At 39.8% G+C, this 20,260-nt stretch overlaps 1 protein-coding gene across 1 annotated transcript in view; it reads right to left on the bottom strand.

The window, feature by feature from the left end:
• Positions 1-75: 75 nt before the first annotated feature.
• LOC107559060 (serine/threonine-protein phosphatase 2B catalytic subunit alpha isoform-like) overlaps positions 76-20,260 on the bottom strand; it is a 101,009-nt gene continuing 80,824 nt past the window's right edge. The window contains exons 13-16 of the mRNA XM_016242796.1: positions 11,997-12,094; positions 11,599-11,607; positions 6,098-6,127; positions 76-1,129 (exon numbers count right to left, since the gene is read on the bottom strand). Coding sequence (XP_016098282.1) covers positions 930-1,129; positions 6,098-6,127; positions 11,599-11,607; positions 11,997-12,094 — 337 coding nt within the window. The 3' untranslated portion in view covers positions 76-929. The remainder of the gene's footprint in view (positions 1,130-6,097; positions 6,128-11,598; positions 11,608-11,996; positions 12,095-20,260) is intronic.

The following is a 20,260-nucleotide window of genomic DNA, read 5'->3' as shown; positions in this document are numbered from 1 at the left end:
TTTTTTTTTTTTTTTTTTTTTTTTTATATATATATATATATATATATATATATATATATATATATATATATATATATAGCATATATGGTTTATTCTCAATATTTGAAAAAGGGGGAGGAAAATCACAGAACTTCCAGCAAGCCACAATAAATGCACCCCCAGGCCACCCAAATAAAACAAAGACAGTATGCAAAAAAATAAATAAAAATATTCCAGTTTTTAAACTCCAAGAAAATTCATATTCATCAAGCTAGCTTGTAATAATACAGAAAGTAGGATCCAAGCACACACCAAAGAAACCTGAGGTAAGCATAATCTGTACAAAACCATAAAACATTAAATTTTTGGCATTATAACAATGTTGCAATATTCTTTTAAGACTGCCTAATTGACTCTAGAGCTAGTTTATAAGAGTAGCAAAAAGGTATTAATAAATAGTCCTTAGTTTGTACACCCTTTTTGTTAAAAACCTTTTTTTTTACGTTCTGTCCATTTTTAGTGCTGTATTTTTGTAAACGTACAATAGTTTGCAAGAAGTTACACACAAAAAGAGAAAAAAAATCCTATATCCAATAAGTAAAGGTGTTTTCACATAAGATCTCTTGCCTGCTGTAATTCCCTGTGTCGAAATCAAGATCATGCCCCCTCCCAAATCAATCAGAAAAGAATGAACAGATGACAAATATTCATGTTTTTAAGCCAAAAAAAGAAGAACAAAAAAAAGGCATATCCAAAGACTAGTGAGTATCACTCTGAATTATGTTTAAAATGCTGCTCTCCCTCTCACCTCTTCTCTCCTGTCCTTCTTCTCTTTCTCCTTTTATCAAAATCTACACTCAAAATCTTTCCTTTCCTCCTATCAACTATGGCATGAAAAAAGATAGGGAGGGGCTTAACCGCTGCGGTGACCGTGCAGGAACGGTGCGGGATCACTGGATATTACCGCTGCCGCTGCAGGCCTTGCCCTCAGTGCCATTGGTCTCTGATGACAGAGCCTTATTAAGGGAGTTGAGGCTGGCGTCACAGGGCATGGCGTCACGGCGGGGTGGCATTCGCTCATTGATGCGGTCCAGCCCTTTAGCCTCCTCAAAGCTGTTGATCTTGTGCTGAGGTGAGAAGCCTTTAATTGCTGTGGTAGAAAGAAAGAAAGATGGTATAACAAGTACAAACAGCTTAGTTTATTTTGGAATTTAACTGTTTGAAGTAACAGAGAACTAGTAGTATGATATTTATCATCAGGGCTTGACATTAACTTTTTTGCTCACCAGCCACTGTGGCTAGTGGTTTTTCAAAATTACTAGCCACTCAGCATTTTCACCGGTCATAATATTGTTGCTGGGAAATTACATTTCATATGATTATATGATAAGTTCACGACTGCATACTAAAATTTACTTAAACTGATCTCCAGGTCATATTTACCTATATAAAAGGCAGTCTTTTTATTAACCTTATTAAATGTATGCATAATTTTTCATATCAAATAGTTACATTTTACTAATAATTACAGTTAATATAATGAGACACTATAGGACTGTTACAAAACAAATGAAATCAGAATCAACAAAACAGATCCACTGCAGAATAAAGTGAAGCAGATGAAGTGGCATTTAGATGCATTTTTACACCGATAAATGTAATGAAGCTCAAATGTAGCATGCCATGAATGCATTTACACTGCAAAATTACAAATGCATAAGTAATGTTATGTTTTAAATTACAATTTTAAATTAAAAGGTTTTTTATTTCTAATACAAATATGAAATACTTTTAAATATGAAAGTACACCTCCAGCAGATGGCAGCAAGTGACTGTCTTATTGAGTGAGTCATTGAGTCATTCATTCAAACAATTCGTTCAGACATCTGATTCATTCAAGAATGAACCAACCTGTCTTTATGAATGGGTTATTGAATCAATGATTCGTTCTATACACTGAATCATTTGGTAACGAAACACCATGTGTGTTGCTCAGACATGTGCGACTAATGCTGTTATCTTTGTTTGAAACTATTTTCGTTAAATCGAGCACAAACTGAGACTTGTCATAGCACTTGCATATTGCTCTTTTGTTGATTTTGATTGTTTCCATTGTCCTCATTTGTAAGTCGCTTTGGATAAAAGCGTCTGCTAAATGACAATGTAAATGTAACTCTAGCATAAAATCAATGTCAAATTTGCAGTCATACTGGTTTTCAGGATAAACTGCACTCTTTTTGTCATATCATGTTGCTTAACTAGGCTTTTGGTCAAATCATGTTGCTTAACATGTTGCTTTCCCCACTGCACTCAAGCAGGCTTAGGTAACCCCACTGCTTAAAAAGCAGACACTAGACGCTTCACTTGTTGAGCGCTACAGACCCGTCTCTCTCCTCCCGTTCATAGCAAAATCACTTGAATGTGTTGTGTTCAACCAAGTGTCTTCCTTCCTCTCACAGAACAACCTGCTGGACAATAACCAATCCAGATACAAAAGTGGACATTTAACTGAAACGGCCTTGCTTTCAGTCACTGAAGCTCTATGGAGTGCAAGAGCTGAGTCCAAATCTTCAGTTCTCATTCTGCTAGATCTATCTGCTGCATTCAACACTGTTAATCATCAAATCCTTCTGTCCATCCTCTCATCGCTGAGCATCACCAGAACTGCACTCCACTGGTTTGAGTCTTACCTCAAGGTAGGTCTTCCAGGGTGTCTTGGGGAGGAGAGGTATCCAAATCACATCAACTGGTCACTGGCGTTCCTCAGGGATCAGTTCTTGGACCCCTCCTCTTCTCTATATACACTACATCACTGGGACCCATAATTTGTTTCCTACCATTGCTATGCTAATGACACGCAGCTCTAAATTTTATTTCAACCAGATGATCCAACGGTACCTGTTCATATCTCAGACTGCCTGGCGGACATCTCAGCATGGATGAAAGAACATCACCTGCAACTCAACCTGGCAAAGACAGAGCTTCTCATCTTCCCATCCATTCCATCAGTACAGCACCAGTTTACCATACAACTGGGCTCATCAACAATAATAATCCCATCGGGTTCAGCCAGGAATCTTGGGGTGATCCTTGATGATCAGCTGACCTTTAAAGATCATATTGCAAAAATAGCACGATCATGCAGGTTTGCACTACACAACATCAGGAAGATCAGACCCTTCCTGTCCAAACATGCAACACAGCTTCTCGTCCAGGTCCTTGTCATTTCTAGGCTGGACTATTGCAATGCTCTTCTGGCTGGACTCCCAACATGCCCAATCAGACCTCTGCAAATGATTCAAGATGCAGCAGCACATCTTGTTTTCAATGAGCCCAAGAGGGCCCATGTCACACCGCTTCTCATCTCTCTGCCAGTCTACCGGTCGCGGCTCGCTTCAAGTTCAAGTCATTGGTGCTTGCCTACAGAACAGTCACAGGCTCTGCACCGTCCTACCTCCACTCTCTTCTAAGTGTCTACATCCCCTCCAGAAGCCTGTGGTCAGTAAACGAGCGGCGGCTCATGGTTCCATTGCAGAGAGGCACAAAATCTCTCTCCAGGACGTTCTCTTTCATCATACCCTGTTGGTGGAATGACCTACCTAACGCCATCCGGACAGCCAGTTTGTTGTCTGGTGGGGCAAGTAAAATTCTCTTTCACTTGCCCCTTCAAAAAAATCTACTTTTCCTAGACAAGCATTAATGTCTATCTCTGTTACTATATATAAAATTCAGCCCGCCGAAGTGACTAGTGGGAGTGACCATGTTACCCGCCACAGCTGAAATCCACTTGCATATAGCGGGATGGGGGGTGTTAATGTCAAGCCCTGTTTATCATATATATATATATATATATATACACACACTAACACACAAAAGATATATGTCACATAGACAACAATTCTTGCAAAGTACTTTAAGCAAGATATTATAAAGTATATATAAGGTGAAACAAAATATCCACAGTGGTCACCAATTGACCTATCGGTAAGCCCTTCCCCTCGAACGCAGATGAGCCATTGGCAGTCGAGTATCAGTTGCACTGGGAGCGGAACTCTGATATCTTTAGGTTTCAGCGCCATAGAGAAACACTGGAAGATCTGAAGCTCGCGTCGGTTTGATGGGGTTTATGCTACAAAAATGGAAAAACGATGTGTCTGGGGTACTTGTAACACTGATTCCAGGTATCCTGAGAGGATAGGCAATACAATTTATTTTATTACATTTCCTAAACCCAAACAAAACAGAGCGAAATGTCCCTAAGCATTCAACCCCAATCCCAATGAAGACAAAAACGTTAATTTTCTGGTTGTCATACTCTCATTAAGTTACAATTTTCATCTGCTCAAGCAGAACGTTAATGTCATCTTGCGTTTCAGCAAGGTATCGCTGGCTAAAACTAGCTAACGTTAAAGTTAATGAGTCCATGCTAATGTACAAACCTAAATAAAAACCTGTTCTGTTCTGTACTGTACAGTGTAGGTCAAAAACACATAAACGAAGGTGTACATTTTAGTGCCTCGCGATATTAAACTAGTTAAATGTACATTAATTTAATTGTATTATGCAGTACATGAACAGTGTTGATCCTGCATGTTGTCATTCGTGATCGTGACGACCGTAACATGAGGCCTCTCTCACTTGCATTGTGATCTGTTAACCCTCGCTTTGAGTTACTCACCATATTTATTTTCAAATATTTTATATATCCCTCCATGGAATATTTAATTCCCACTTGAATGGTGGCCCTTCTGTGTCCAAAATTCTTCAACAACATCATGGGACAAGGTTTTCACACTAGACAGCTGTCATTGTAAGAGAGTGAGCAGCTCCGTTTGTTTGTCTGAGGGAGCAACAGTAACTAAGGGGGGGCGGGGCTTACCGATAGGTCAATTGCAAGATTACTGGGGTAGTGCTGGGCGGTCTCGGTTCTGGAGGGCCTCGGAATGAAGTAGTGTTCCCTGCATCACTCACTGAAAATGTTTTCAAGATATCCTGCACAAACCTGAGCATTCTCTGGCTATCTAGAACAGAGCTTCGCACCACGTTCAAAAATAAAAGTTCAAGGATGAAACTAGAGGATGAAGTCATCTGAATAGCCAAACAAAAATGAATGACGGCAAACATACACTAATATAATACCAACAAGGAACTTGGTGCTAAGCTAACCACGTTACACCTATAAAAACATGCAGCAAACTACAGGGAAATACAAAGATCTTTTTTTTTGTTCACCAGCTATTTAGCACAGGTTCTTGTATGCACAATGAACAAGATCTGTGTTGCTGCATAGCACAGGGCATTAGATACAGGTTATTAGCAGTGTTACAAAGAGAAACACAAGGACATGAAACAGTCACAGAGTAACCACAAAGTGAAAGAAAATAATGGACTGGAGTATCAACACAGTTGGCACCTCTTCCTCTAGGAGAAATGTTCATGAACAACCACAGAACACGCAGGCTGTAAATAGCAGCTACAAACCTGCTATTTGGCAAGCAGCTGATATTGTTCTTGCTGAAATTTTCATTCTTTTTAACCAAGGGAGACCCACAAATGAATGTGTGTGTTTTGAGTCTAGAGCTAATATTAAGCGATTTAAATGGAAAATGTGTGCAAGAACAAAGGACAACTACATCAGCTTATTGTTGTAAAGGGGTCCAGGCAGTTTTAGGATGATGAAAACACTATTTTGCATGAATAGGACTCGGTGTTTGTGCCACAAATAAGCACTCTATGTTTGCAGAAAATACATTCTTATTGTAAATACAATTAAATTGTATTTTTGAAATATGACTATTGTGCATTCTCTCTGCATTATGTTACCATGAGTTTATTGGTCATAGCTCCATCGAGTAAACATATTTTGTCCAGAACTCTTTGATCCCCTTTAAAACAATCATAGTTTGTGTGTGTGTGTGTTTGTGTGTGTGTGTGTGTGTGTGTGTATGTGTGTGTGTGATTCATCTTTTCTTTTCTTACTTCTGCTCAACACACTAACAGCACAGTGTAATCTGGCCAAACGCTCAACACACTACACAAACTACATGGACATGGATGAACCCTTTAACTGTTGCACAAATGCAACAGAAAGAGGGGAAGGAGCCATGGACCTATTTACCTTTATCTGCCTCTATAGCCTCAATAGTAGCTGAAGAGAAGAAGAGGGGAATTGCAAAACGAGTAAGAGAGGTGAGCAGAACATGTTACATTTGTCCAGTCAGATGAACAGAAAAAAGAACCCAAATGGACACACAACATCTTTACATCATTAAATACACTAGGCTCACTACGAGGCCAAGACAGGGGGACATTAGAGGGTAGAGAGAGCAGCATGAACAATGGGTAGTTAGTTTCAGATGAAGCAACGTGACATGTAAACAGATTTGACTCGCGCTATGAGCAATGGTTGTGGGACACAAAAAGTCACGACACAAATTGGAATTTAATGAGGAAGTGAAAGTACGTCAGACTTAATGGTCAGTCAAAGCAATCCAAGTGATATAAAGGAGATCAGTGATTGTGTCTTTCATTACTTTAGTTTAAAATCTGCATAATGTACCAGGAGAACTAAATGTCATTATTTATCATGACTGGTAACACCAAAGCAAGAGGAAGAAATACCCAAAAGCTTCAAGGGTTTTTACAGCAACTTGGATAAGCAACTTTGTGTGTGTGTGTGTTTTGGTCTTCATTAAAGTTGTGTCTGCTAACCTGAATCTGACAAACCGCCATCCTCAGCATTGTCTATATTCAACACAATCCACATTCAACACTTACCACAATTATCACAAGTAATCATATACAACTACAAGAATATGCTGTAAAAACTACAAAACAGCAATGCAGATGCACACACACATAAAGACTTCAGCAGTAATGGGGGTCACAACATTGCAAGTAGAAGCACAATGATGTTCGTGTAGAGATAATGGTTGGGCATCTTTTGTGATTCTATCAATGCTGTAGCAGAACATTGCTAACATCACTCTACATCTGACATGTTCCCAAACCAGCTAGCCACATGCAAACATGGCCACTCATATCAAATTTGGGTAACATAGTGTAATGTTTAATTAAACATTGTATTTAAAAATAAAGCTAAACTTCAAGGAAAACACAAGCAGTGAATTTACTGTATAGGATCAAGTCTTGCCAAATAAAGTAATGGACAGAACATGTCAGTATGATAAGAGAAAGCTTGATTTCTGCCTTGATTTGAAAATGACAAGAGCAATTATTCAATTATCCTCTTTCATTCACAGTTTGTCAGTTTTGTGTATTCAGTGTAAAAGGGCATGATATTACTGATGTAAGATAAGCCTCAATAAAGTATCACTTTATAATGTGCTGAAAATGACATATTTGTTCATGCCTCTTTGTGTAATGATGAGAAAACAGCACCTAAAATGTATTTTGTGTGTTTTAGGAACATTCTTTCCTTTCTGATTCACTATGTCCAGCATCATGGCACTCCCATCCTATTAAATAATTACAAGGTGACCCCATGAAATCAGCTGCAGCTTTTTGTTTTTAGTTCATGTCTGTTAGCATGTGCTAGTGCACAAATATGCTGTCTTTATGCTAGTTACCAAAAGTAACCTTCAGCACAATTAAAATACACAATTAAAATTCTGTCTTTCTCTTCAGGAAAGTTGGAACAAAAATAGTGGTAACTATTCCTGCATAAATAAAATGCTTTCTAGAGTGAAAATGTCCCCTTTGCCTAATGCCACCTGCAATGACTATCAATCATGGTTTTATTGGTATGACATAAAAAAGTAACTGTTTCAGGTATCAAGCAAAAAAACAAAAAAAGGGGACAAGTACATATCCCAAATTCCATATCCCAAATTCCAAACACAAAATTATACTACTGTTTAAAAGTTTTGTGTCAGTAAGTTTACTCTCTAATGCTCAAGGCTGGATGTATTCGATCAAAAATACAGTAAAAATAGTAATACTGAAAATAAGTTTACAATTAAAAAAGGTCATGACATAAATTGTCCCTGATCTTTTGTTGTGGACAGCATATTCCAGGGCCCCACTCTGACCACAATAGTGGACAAAGGTTTGCTACATTTTGATTAGATCTTGGTGGACTAATCAGATAAAGATGCCAGGACAACAGCCAGACACCTCTTAGAGGACAAGAAGATAATCTTTGGTACAGAGCCCAGAAAGGACAGGAATTATCATTGGTCAAAATGCCGTTTTTGCCCTTCACCCACCTTGAGACTGTTTTCGAAGTTTTGGACTATGACTGCCATAAAAATTCCTTAGGACCTCTGGACGCAGCAGCAGTGAGTGAAACAAAGAGAGATCACAGAATTCCATCCAAATCCATTCATAACTATGTTCTCAAACCTTAATGCAAAATACAATACACACATTTTATACTTATTCAGAGAAATAAGTATTCTCAGTGACAGCAATGTGTAGTGCAACATCTTACACAAACTCTGCTGTTAATGGACAAATTAATGCATGCATGACAGTTCAATCTTTTTCCATCATGTTTGGACTCAATGTTTGTACCATTGCCAAAGGTATTCTGATTGTGGTTTAGTAAGTGAATAATGCATTGGTAAAACTTCAGTGACACATTTCTAAATGTGTGGTTGGACTATGCAAATAAGTTCATCAGGAGGAAACCATGTCCCCCCACTCTGATGGAAACAGCCAATCACAGTCTGGAAATGGAGAAGTGCCAAATTGCAATCTCCTCCTCATTGGAAAGAGATAAAGGTACCTTCTCTTTGAGTCCTGAAAGGGAAGGGATAATAACAGATCAACAAGTTCTGAGTCTTTCGTCCAGAGAGACTGTAACAGATATCCGTTCTGAGTCTCCTGCCTGCAAGGGTAAGACAATAGCAGATAAACCTCCATACTGAGTCTGAGTCCCGTGAGGGAAGAGGCAATAACAGCTACACTCGTTCTGAGTCTGAGCCCCTCAAGGGTGAGACAATAGCAGATCAACCTCCATACTGAGTCTGAGTCCCGTGAGGGAAGAGGCAATAACAGCTACACTCGTTCTGAGTCTGAGCCCCGCAAGGGTGAGACAATAGCATATCAACCTCTGTTCTGAGTCTCTGGCCTGATGCAGGGAAGGCATTAACAGAAACAACCCTTTCTGAGTCTTTCATCCAGAGAGACTGTAACAGATATCCGTTCTGAGTCTGAGCCCTGCAAGGGGGAGACACTAGCAGATACACTTGTTCCGAGTCTCCCATCCCGAGAGACAGAAATATCAACATTCTAAGCCTCTGGCACATGTGGGAAGAGGCAATAGCAGATACCAAGTCCTGAGTCCCCAGCTTGTGAGGCAGCAAAAGATACAACCACGTTCTGAGCCTCCAGCCTGTGAGGAGAGATATATTTAGATTTTTTGATATTTAGAGTCTTCGTCCAGCGAGACAACAACAGATGCAAGCACGTCTTGAGTCTCCATCCTAGAGAGACAAAGCGGATTGACCATGCTCTGTCTCTAGCCCAGAGAGGCAGAAGACACACAGACAAACAAGGTTAAGCTCCGGCGAGCAGACCTTCACTTCAAGGTACTTATCAGATACCTGCTCCTTTCCCCACTGCATTGTGCCAGCACAACCAGTGGATGAAATCACCACCACCAGACTGCTCACTCAACTACAGAGAACTTAACTATCACTTATCCAAACCTCCTCCAGAGACCTTGGCATTGTTGTATATTATCAGTATATGATTATACATGATATTACATTAGATATTATATAGCTGATTGCAGTTGATAACAAATAATCTTTTAAGTATTTGTTTGATGCATAATAAGGTTCTTCATCTTATTTGTTTCAGAGTAGCAGCAGTTTATCTTTCCAGACGTAGCTCTGACATTGCAACACCCAACATAATTACTTGCAGTTTATGCATCTTATGCTCATTATTCCTTTTTCATTCATGGTATTCATTTAGTAGTTGTTGATTACTCTTGTCTATCTTTTGTTAATAAATCTATTTTATTATACTTGTGTCTTCCTTGTGTTGATGATACAGAAAGAGGTTCTACTTGTTAGAGATCCCACCAATCTTTCTTATGTGATGTACTCATAATCACACCTTAAGTGACACGTGATTCAAAAATCATAAATTCATTGGTGACGTGAGTACCCATCACTACACTATTTCACCTCTCTAGGTTGGTGAAAGCAAATTCACTACACTTTTGATATATAGAGGTACCATTATAATCTGCCAAATGATTAAATGTAATGTCTGACACCTTTTTACACATAATAACACATAAACATGATAGATAATATGAAAATATGATAATATGATAACACATTAGAAACTTTTGTTGAATAATGAAGCAGCCAACTGCATTTCATAATGCTTTGTGTCTAAATGACACAATCAGGTTTTGTATGGATACTGTTTATAACACTTTAAGTATATGTAAACGTGGGTGGGGCATTGATACTCTTTCCTATGCAATAAACGTTAGCCAATTATAATAGTGGGCATTTACTGACAAGCTTTAAGGATGGATCATTACAGACAAGGGTCAGAATGAAGGTTGGAAATAATCATTTGCAAAAATGATTATTTCCAACCTTCAATCTGACCCTTGTCTGTAATGATCCATTTAGAGACAAGGGTCAGACATGTATATGTATGTATATGTCACGAATCCTGTCCATGGACTTCAGTCCGATCGCCACCAGAGGTCACTCATCCATCATGTTGACTCTCTCACTACACAGACTGTTGCACATCACCACGGACTACATTTCCCATCATCCACTGCACTGATTGCACACAGCTGTAACCAATCACACACCCTACATAAGCCATGGACTTCCTCTCTCTCACAGCCAAGCATTGAATGCACATATCGCTAGTCAGTGATAGCTACGTTACAGAGCCTGCTTAAGTTTCCTAGTCTTAGCTTAGTCTTGCTTTGTCTGTTTTCTCTGTTCTGATCACTGCCTGTGTATTTCGAATTACCCCTTCGTCTCGCCCTGTTCGGATACTGTTTACCCCTCGCCTGGATAATCGCCTGTGTTTTGGATGTACTCTTTGGATTACCCTGTTTAGACTTTGTTTGCTGGAGATCGACCCCACGCCCGTTCACTGGACTATTCTGGTGTCTTGCCCTCAATATATCTGTTTGCCATCATCTGACCCTCACCTGTTTTGACCACGTCCCTAAATAAAGCTTGCGAATGGATCCGCATGTTTCACATCTTGTTTGTCCATAACAGTATATATATTAAGGTTACATTTTTCTTGTGATAGTACAACTATAGGTAGTATTTATTCATATAAAGCAATCAATACATCTAAATGTGCTAGTTTTGCCCTTATGTTAATTGTAGTCAATTTCCCTGCAATAGTATTCTCAGAAATCTTTAAGATTCCTTACTGATATCTTATCCACCAAAAAGTGGTAATAATACTGGACACAGTGAATCTGAGATTAAAAATAAACTGAGAGCATGTTCCTGGAGTCATGACTCTATCATGAAAAAAAGCATTTGTATTAATTCCTTTGGGGCTCCTTTATATAAATGGCGGCAAAGAGTGAAACTGTGTTTCTTAAGAACAGATGATCTGAAGGAATTATACTTGCACAACTGATTATACCTGCAGTTTCTAGGGAGACAAGAGAATGAAGAGAAGACAATATTTGACAAAGATTGAAAAGACAGAGAGAGAGAGAGAGAGAGAGAGAAGCCAAAGAAAAGGAAGCAAAGAGGAAATAATATAAGTTTCATAAAACAACCACCAGGGGGTGCACAGAGCATATACTGAATAAATATCAATTAGATATGTGTGTAGTTGTATGTGTTAAGGTTGTTCTAAGTGTGAAAACACTAACTTAGGAAATCTACTCACAGTCTGTCACAGAACAAATTAAAATTAAATTGTATAAAAAATATGCTGGTTAATACTGTGAAATTAATAGCCAAGAAATATGATTTCACAGTTTGCAAGTGATTTACATATTCCTGACCACAAGGACCTGTGTGTGTGTATCTCACCATTCTGGAGTTTCTCTTTGCCTCCAGACAGAACGCCACTGGGTAGCATGCCAGTCGGAGTGAGACCCTTCAACGTCAAAACGCTCTCACTCTCCTCTCTATAACAGAACATGTTGTTACGTATAAATATTAACACACAAATATTTAAAAATACATACACAATAACTGCCAATGGTGTAAGAATTTAGACAGTCTACCAGCTGTAAATTCTTTATTTCACACACACACACACACACACACACAATATTTGTATTATATTTTAAAATATTTGTTTAATGTCATCTTATTTATGACTGAAGGCGAATATCACTGATACCATTACTACTGATGTCTCTAGGAAATTCTTATTTTTTTCCTAATATTAAACCACTGACTATAGCCATTCAACATTACAGTATAACTGAAAGCTATAATTTTTAACATTTATTAGACTTTAAAAAATAACATTTATTACATAATTTAAGTGAATTTAAAACAATCATTACATAAACCCATTATAATATGTCATACCTGTGCCCTTCAGCGAGTAGGAAATATACAGAAATTTAATAGTTATCAAACACTAAATTAAATATACAGTTGAAGTCAAAAGTGTACCTACACCTTGCAGAATCTGCAAAATGTTAATTTTACCAAAATAAGATGGATCATACAAAATGTGTTATTGTTTATTTAATACTGACCTGAATAAGATTTCGCATAAAAGATGTTTACATATAGTTGAATGTATAAAAACTACGTTCTGAAATTTACATACACTTGATTCTTAATACTGTGTTGTTACCTGAATGATCCAAAGCTGTATTTTTTTGTTTAGTGATAGTTGTTCATGAGTCCCTGTTTTGTCCTGAACAGTTAACTGCCTGCTGTTCTTCAGAAAAATCCTTCAGGACCCACAAATTCTTTGGTTTTCCAGCATTTTTGTGTATTTGAACCATAGGCGTAGCTTGACGTTTGAGTTTGGGGGGGCCAAACCGAACCGGTGGATTTGGTCAGACTTACTTTTAAACACATTTTAGTTTTGCTATAGTAAATCTACATATTCACATAGAGCAGTGGCAAGTGCGTGAGTTTTCATGGTAACCACATACATTGCCCACGAATTACAGCTGCGCTTCTATTTTGCCACACACAATAAACATTGCTGTCAAAACGATTTCAAAGGAGGCTTTTATTAACCAAATCAAGGAGTGAATTACTCATCCACTGTTTTTAAAACAGACATTTGTTGGGCTTGATTCAAGTTAATGCACAATGAGGTGCACACTTTTTATTTAGTCTTATTGAATAGACGATAAACAGTTTATATTCTAAAATCTATTTAAAGGTTGTGTTCTGTGAAAATTAAATAACATTTGGATGTAAATGGTCGGTATAAAAGTAGTGTGCGGCTAAACCGGCTGCGTCCTGTGGATCACCTTTATCTCATTGTCTGGTCCGGAATCATTAAGCACGGCATTAATATCTTCATCTGAGTTTTTCGTTGACTCCAGATTTCTCTGCAGTTTGTGTATGTTGTTAGAAACGCAGAACATCATTTTATTCCACACAACAGGCAAGCATTACCGTTAAGTCTATTATCCACCAAAATGCAGATTCGTCACGTGACAATTCTTACGCAAATGAGATTGAGGGAGATTTTAGGTGCATTCGACTTGAAGCACAGCTACAGATGGCGGTCAACGAGAGTAGAGCCGTCAAGCCGGACACTTTCTGCTCCCGTTAGTGACGCTCATGCGGTGTTTGCATACTCTACCACAGATGAAGTGAATTAAATGCAATATTTGTCAAATACTCAGACGTTTCAGAAACGTTTTCATGAGCAGTAGAAACACTTTTTATATACTGCTTAATACAGCGCCATCTGTTCAAGAATAAAGTTCAATGTAAATATATACTACGTAAATACTAATAAAGTGGGGGTATATATGCTTTCATGATAAACGTGACTCAATATAACATTGCGACGACAGTAAAAAAGCTTTTACTGTTCTAAAAACACAGATTTATGAGCAGTATTGGATTTGAAGATGTTAGAAACACACGTCATTGTTGTCATGTGGTGAATTTGGCCAATCGTGAAACAGCTGTGTCATCATCAGCACTCCTGCAGTCGCTCTGAAAAAGCTGCACCAGCTGAGTCAGCCGGCTGCTCTCGAAACGCTATCGCGGTATTTTGATGCCACACGTGACAGTGATGTGGCGTCGGCACCGGTTAAAGTCGGACTAAATTTCTAACCGGCATGCACTGCTTCAAGTCAGCCGCCGATCGGTCTGCGCGGTGCTGCATGAAGTCGAATGCACCTTTTAAGTTTCTTTTGATTTATTAATTTACAATAACAATTTAAAATGTATTAACTTTTACGTATTCACTTTTACATGTATTATTAACTGCATTATATGCATTTTTACTTCATAGAAAAAACTTTATAAATAAATATTTAGTAAAATTCTTAAATCGCTATGGGGGAACCAGGCCCCCCTGGCCCCCCTACAAGCTACGCCCATGATTTGAACCCTTTCCAACAATGACTGTATGATTTTGAGATCTATCTTTTCACACTAAGGACATCGGAGGGACTCATATGTAACTATTACAGAAGGTTCAAATGCTCACTGATGCTCCAGAAGGAAAAACGATGCATTAAAATATTGCAAAGTAACGTTGCAACCTTGCAAACAATAATAAAATCAGAGAAGGACTTTAACTGTAAGTGACACGAGCATACGCAAAACAAAGGGAACAAAATTATGTTTGTTATTATAAAAATTTGATATAGCCCATGTTTTTAATTTACTGCTTAGGCAATAACATTGACAATAATATTAATATCTTCAACATACGTTGTCTATGACCATAAATGTAAGAAGATATGTTTTCAGAGGACTTTTAAAATTTGCTTTGCTTGAGAAAACAAAAATATACAGTTACAATGTTTTTTTCTTTTGATTTAGTCGAGTTGGTTTTGCATCAGAAACAATGGCTACGTTTACATGCAACCAAATAATCCATTTGTAATCGGATTGACGGCTCAATCGGACTGAAAAACCTTTATGTAAACACCTTAATCGATCCGATTGAGCTCAATTAAGGTGTAATTGAAAAATTGAAGGATTTAAGGGGGTGGTTTATTCCTTTTCTAATACGATTGAGAGTGCATGTAAACACTTGATCGGACTGAACCCAAGAGGTCCGAAACTGAATGCATGTGCGATGACGCAGAAATAGCATAATGACGTATGATGCGCGGAATGAGCGGTTCTTCCTTTTGAATAAAGTGTTGTATAAATGCGTGTCCCCTCATTATAAAACATCTCGGTTACGTATGTAACCTTGGTTCCCTGAATAGGGGAACGAGATGCTGCGATGACGTCTTCGCTTTGGGAACACCTCCGGTGTGACGAATGTCTGAAGCCCTTATACCATCACGCCAATTTATTGGCCAATAGCGCTTAGCACCGCCTCAAGCATACGTCACGTATGCTTATATATGCGTGCTGCGTGCTATTTCAACAGATTTTACACTTTGACGAAGGAAGCGCTATCAAGGTACAGAATGGCCAAGCATCGCAGCATCTCGTTCCCCTATTCAGGGAACCAAGGTTACATACATAACCGAGATGTTCCCTCTCATAGGCTCACTTTGATGCTGCGATGACGTCATCGCTTTGGGAACGCTATACCATAACGCCTGACGTACCTTAGATGGCTGGAGACCATGGAAAGCTCAAGCGGATAAGACCCGTGAGCCAGGAGCCATCTTCATGTCTAGACTATAGAACTTGATGAAGGTGCTAGGAGAGGACTAACCTGCCACAGCACAGACATCTCCCTTCAAAGGCCCTTAAAAAAGAACCTGAGAAGAAGCCATTGCTCTCGTAGAATGAGCACGCACCTCTAGAGGCGAAGTCAACCCACGCGCCTCATAGGCTAGAGGTATAGTACAATCTGACCCCACATAGCAGGGGAGAAAACCTCCAACCACTTGCTGAAAGCAAAACGGAGTCAAAGCAGCCTTAGGATTTTTAACTAGGCCTAGGAAAGCACCCAACATCTCTAGTGCACAATAATATATGCTGCAGTCACATAATGCAGCCAGTCATGTGAAGCGAGTGTTGATAGCAAAAGTGCCGTATCAATCACATGAAGTAGGCTGACCATGGTGAGCATTAATAGCTTGCCATAAGAGATACTCTTACACGTGAACTCATTCCCACAATAGCTCAGCTCAGTGCATCTCAGTTGGGATGAGAAGAATAATGATTAGTTATGCAAATAGTGTTGGTAGCCTGAAGTGCCAAAACCATGTTGCACGACAAATGTGTGTTGCAAAACTCCACAGAGCCCGCTCATAGCACAGAGTCCACTATTTGTTCCAGCTCAAAACAGCAGTGGAGCTGAAAGAATAATAATTATTAGCCGGGCAGACTAGTGTTTGGTAGCATGAAGCGCCAAAAACCATAGCGCACGGCAAATGTCAGCTGTGGAGTCCGTGCTTAAAAACAGTCACATGAACAAGAGTTGGAAGCGTAAGCGCCAAATCAATGTACGTGCCCTAATTAATGCAGTGCAGGAGTGGAGACAGGGAAAAACCCGCTCACTCCGCAGCCCGAGTCACTATGGCATTAGGTGTAAAACAACTTGCCATAGGAATTTACTCTAGATATGTGAGCGTGCCCACTGATTTGTTCCAGCTCAAAGCATCAGCGGAGCTGAAAGAAAAATTAACAGCCGGGCAGATTAAGGCTTGGTAGCATGAAGCGCCAAGACCATAATGTATGACAAACGCCCACTGCAGGACTCCTAGAGTCTGTTCCTAAAAGCAGTACACGAAATAAGAGCTGGAAGCGTAAGCACCAATTCAATGCACGTGCCTGCATTAGTGTAGCGCGGAAGTAGAGAGAGAGAGAGAGATAGGAAAACCGGTCTGCTCAACTCTACAACCTGAGCCATATAGCTTTAAATGTTAAAACAGCTTGCCACTTAATGTTTGGGAAAACATTAATGGGAAAACCCCGCCAGCTCACTGTTATAGCTTCTATAAGAATACTCAGAAACACGTGAGCTCATTCACTTGTTTCAGCTCGACGCAGCAACAGAGCTGAAATAAGTAGTCGGGCAACTAATGCTTGGTAGCTCGAAGCGCCAAATCATAGTGCACAACAAACATCTGCTGCAGGACTCCTCGGAGTCTGCATCTAAAAAGAGAACACGAACAAAGAGTTGGAAGCATAAGCGCCAAATCAAATGAACGTGTCTGCATTAGTTCAGCGCAGCTGGTAACATTAAAGAGAGAGGAGGAAACCCGCCTACTCAATGTTATAGCTTGCTATAAGAAGTACTCTGAAACACATGAGCTCTTCCACTTATTTGTTTCAGCTCAATGCAGCCGCGGAGCTAAAATAAATAGTAATTAGTCGGGCAAACTAATGTTTGGTAGCTCGAAGCGCCAAAAACCATAGTGCACAAATAACTTCTGCTGCACAACTCCTCAAGAGTCTGGGTTTAAAAACAGTACACGAACACGAGATGGAAGCATAAGCGCCAAATCAAATGAAAGTGTCTGCATTAGTGCAGCGCAGCAGTAGAGAGAGAGAGGGGAAAAACCGCCTGCTCACTGTTATAGCTTGTTATAAGAAATACAATGAAACACAGTAAGCTCTTCCACCAATTTGTTTCAACTCAATGCAGCAGCGGAGCTGAAAGAAATAGTAATAGTCGGGCAAACTAATGTTTGGTAGCTCGAAGCGCCAAAAACCATAGTGCACGACTTAACGTCCTAAAAATCAGCGCCTCGGCAACCGCAGAACCGGAACAGCGGGGGTTGAACGAACATCTCTCCTTCCTCAGAAAGAGAGCGAGCCCAGAGTGCAACTTACAAACACAGATATCACAGATACAACAATAGATAAAGGCAGCAAAGCGGTATTCCTACCTGTTTCCTCGTGAGTCTGTGTGACATGCATTTATACATACATCGGAAACTCATTGTGACCGCCTTAGAGGAGTAAACTGCTCTATATAAATAGATGGCTTAGAACACAAGAATCTCTTTCCGACGGGCAACAGATGATTCGCTTCCTGAAAGAATTAAAATCTGATGAAATAGCGCGCAGCATGCATATATAAGCATACGTGACGTATGCTTGAGGCGGTGCTAAGCGCTATTGGCCAATAAATTGGCGTGATGGTATAAGGCAGGGATCCTCAAATCTGGCCCATGAGATCCACTTTCCTGCAGAGTTTAGCTCTAACCCTAATCAAACATACCTGAGCATGCTAATCAATGTCTTCAGGATCATTAGAAAATCACAGGTAGGTGGGTTTGATCAGATTTGGAGCTAAACTCTGCAGCGCATTGGACCTCCAGGGCAAGATTTGAGGAACCCTGGTATAAGGGCTTCAGACGTTCGTCACACCGGAGGTGTTCCCAAAGCGATGACGTCATCGCAGCATGAAAGTGAGCCTATGAGAGGGAACTCTCCTTTCACTTGGCAACTGTGAAGTGGAGCAGGACAACCTCCCACCAGTCCTTGTTTTGGATTCTCATCCACAGGCAACCCGTTTTGGGTGCGGGGAGGGGCATTTTTACTGTGTGATAAATATGTGCAGCACTGCACAGCGGTTTATATGTATATTTATCCATAAATTAATAAATATTAATTCTGCTGTTAAAAACAAATAAATAAACCGTGTAGGAGAGTGGTTATTATGTGAAGTGCAAACAGTGAGAAACTCTATATTTGTGCAGTATGCCCATGTAAAAAAAAAATCAATTCTGATTTGAAGCTTGTGACATACACGCACATCAACCCGATCACTTTCTATAGCATTCATGTAAACACTACATTCTGATTCATCAATCGGAATGAATTCAGTCCGATTGAACCAAAAATTGTGTATGTAAACGTAGCCAATGTGATTTTCGGCAATTGAGATCTGACAGCAACAGCACATTTTTCCGCTTGGGCGAGCGCTTTGCGGACAGCTTACCTCGCACATTAAATCTGCCGCAGACCAGCAAATCACTGAGAACACGCATCAATCCTGACGACTCATAGCAACAGAGCGGAGACGACAACGCTGCGGAGAATCCGCTCGCCCGGAAGCAACCACAACTAGTAGATTTAAAGAGGTCATATTTCAATTTTTCCTTTCTCTTTGAAGTGTTACAAGCTCTTGGTGCATAAAGAAGATCTGTAAAGTTGCAAAGACTAAAGTCTCAAATTCAAAGAGATATTCTTTATAAAAGTTAAGAGTCAACCACGCCTACCTAAAACGGCTGGTTCTAACACGCCCCCACATGTCTACGTCACAATGTGGGAAGATTTGCATAACGCCGCCCAAATGTTCATGCAAAGAAAAAAGGCATAACTTTTATTCTCACTGTAGTATTGTTGCTGCCGCCGTCATGTCGTGAAGGCGCTGTGTGTTTCGTTGTGAAAGCGAAACTACTTTGTTTGGAATTCCAAAAGAGGACGATATCCGCTTCGTCATGCCTAGAGCTGATCCGTGCAGATCGCTGAGGAAATACATCAACTTCGCACTGCGGATTGCCGGACCGGCTTTCACCGTGGACGAAGCGGAGTCCAGTCCAGAGTCGTCACATGAGGTTGCCGCAAGCCCGCCAGACACTCGAATCTGCCAGCCGTTCCTCACTTCTATTTAGATAAGGTGTCTAAGTCGCAACATCTAGCTACTGGGGTGCCTCAGGCCTCAGTTCTTGGACCACTTCTCTTCTCGGTCTACATGGCATCACTAGGTTCTGTCATTCAGAAACATGGCTTTTCATATCGACTGCTATGCTGATGACACTCAACTCTACCTCTCACTCCATCATGATGATCCGACGATAGCTGCTCGCATCTCAGCTTGTCTAACAGACATTTCTTGTTGGATGACGGACCATTACCTTCAACTCAACCTGGCTAAGACAGAACTGCTTGTGGTTTCAACAAACCAAACACTTTATAAAAATGTCACCATCCAGTTAGGCTCATCAACCATAACTCATTCAAAAACAGCCAGAAACCTTGGGAGTTGTGATTGATGATAAGCTGAATTTCTCAGACCACATTGCTAAAACGGCCCGGTCCTGCAGATTTGCTTTATACAACATTAGGAAGATCAGGCCCTTTCTTTCAGAACATGCAACACAACTCCTTGTTCAAGCTCTTGTTCTATCCAGGTTGGACTATTGCAATGCTCTCTTGGCAGGTCTTCCAGCCACTTCTATCAAACCTCTACAATTAATCCAAAATGC

Source organism: Sinocyclocheilus grahami, unplaced genomic scaffold (assembly GCF_001515645.1).
Source record: "Sinocyclocheilus grahami isolate Dianchi unplaced genomic scaffold, SAMN03320097.WGS_v1.1 scaffold673.1, whole genome shotgun sequence".
NCBI lineage: Eukaryota > Metazoa > Chordata > Actinopteri > Cypriniformes > Cyprinidae > Sinocyclocheilus > Sinocyclocheilus grahami.
This window is presented reverse-complemented; position numbering and strand designations above follow the sequence as displayed.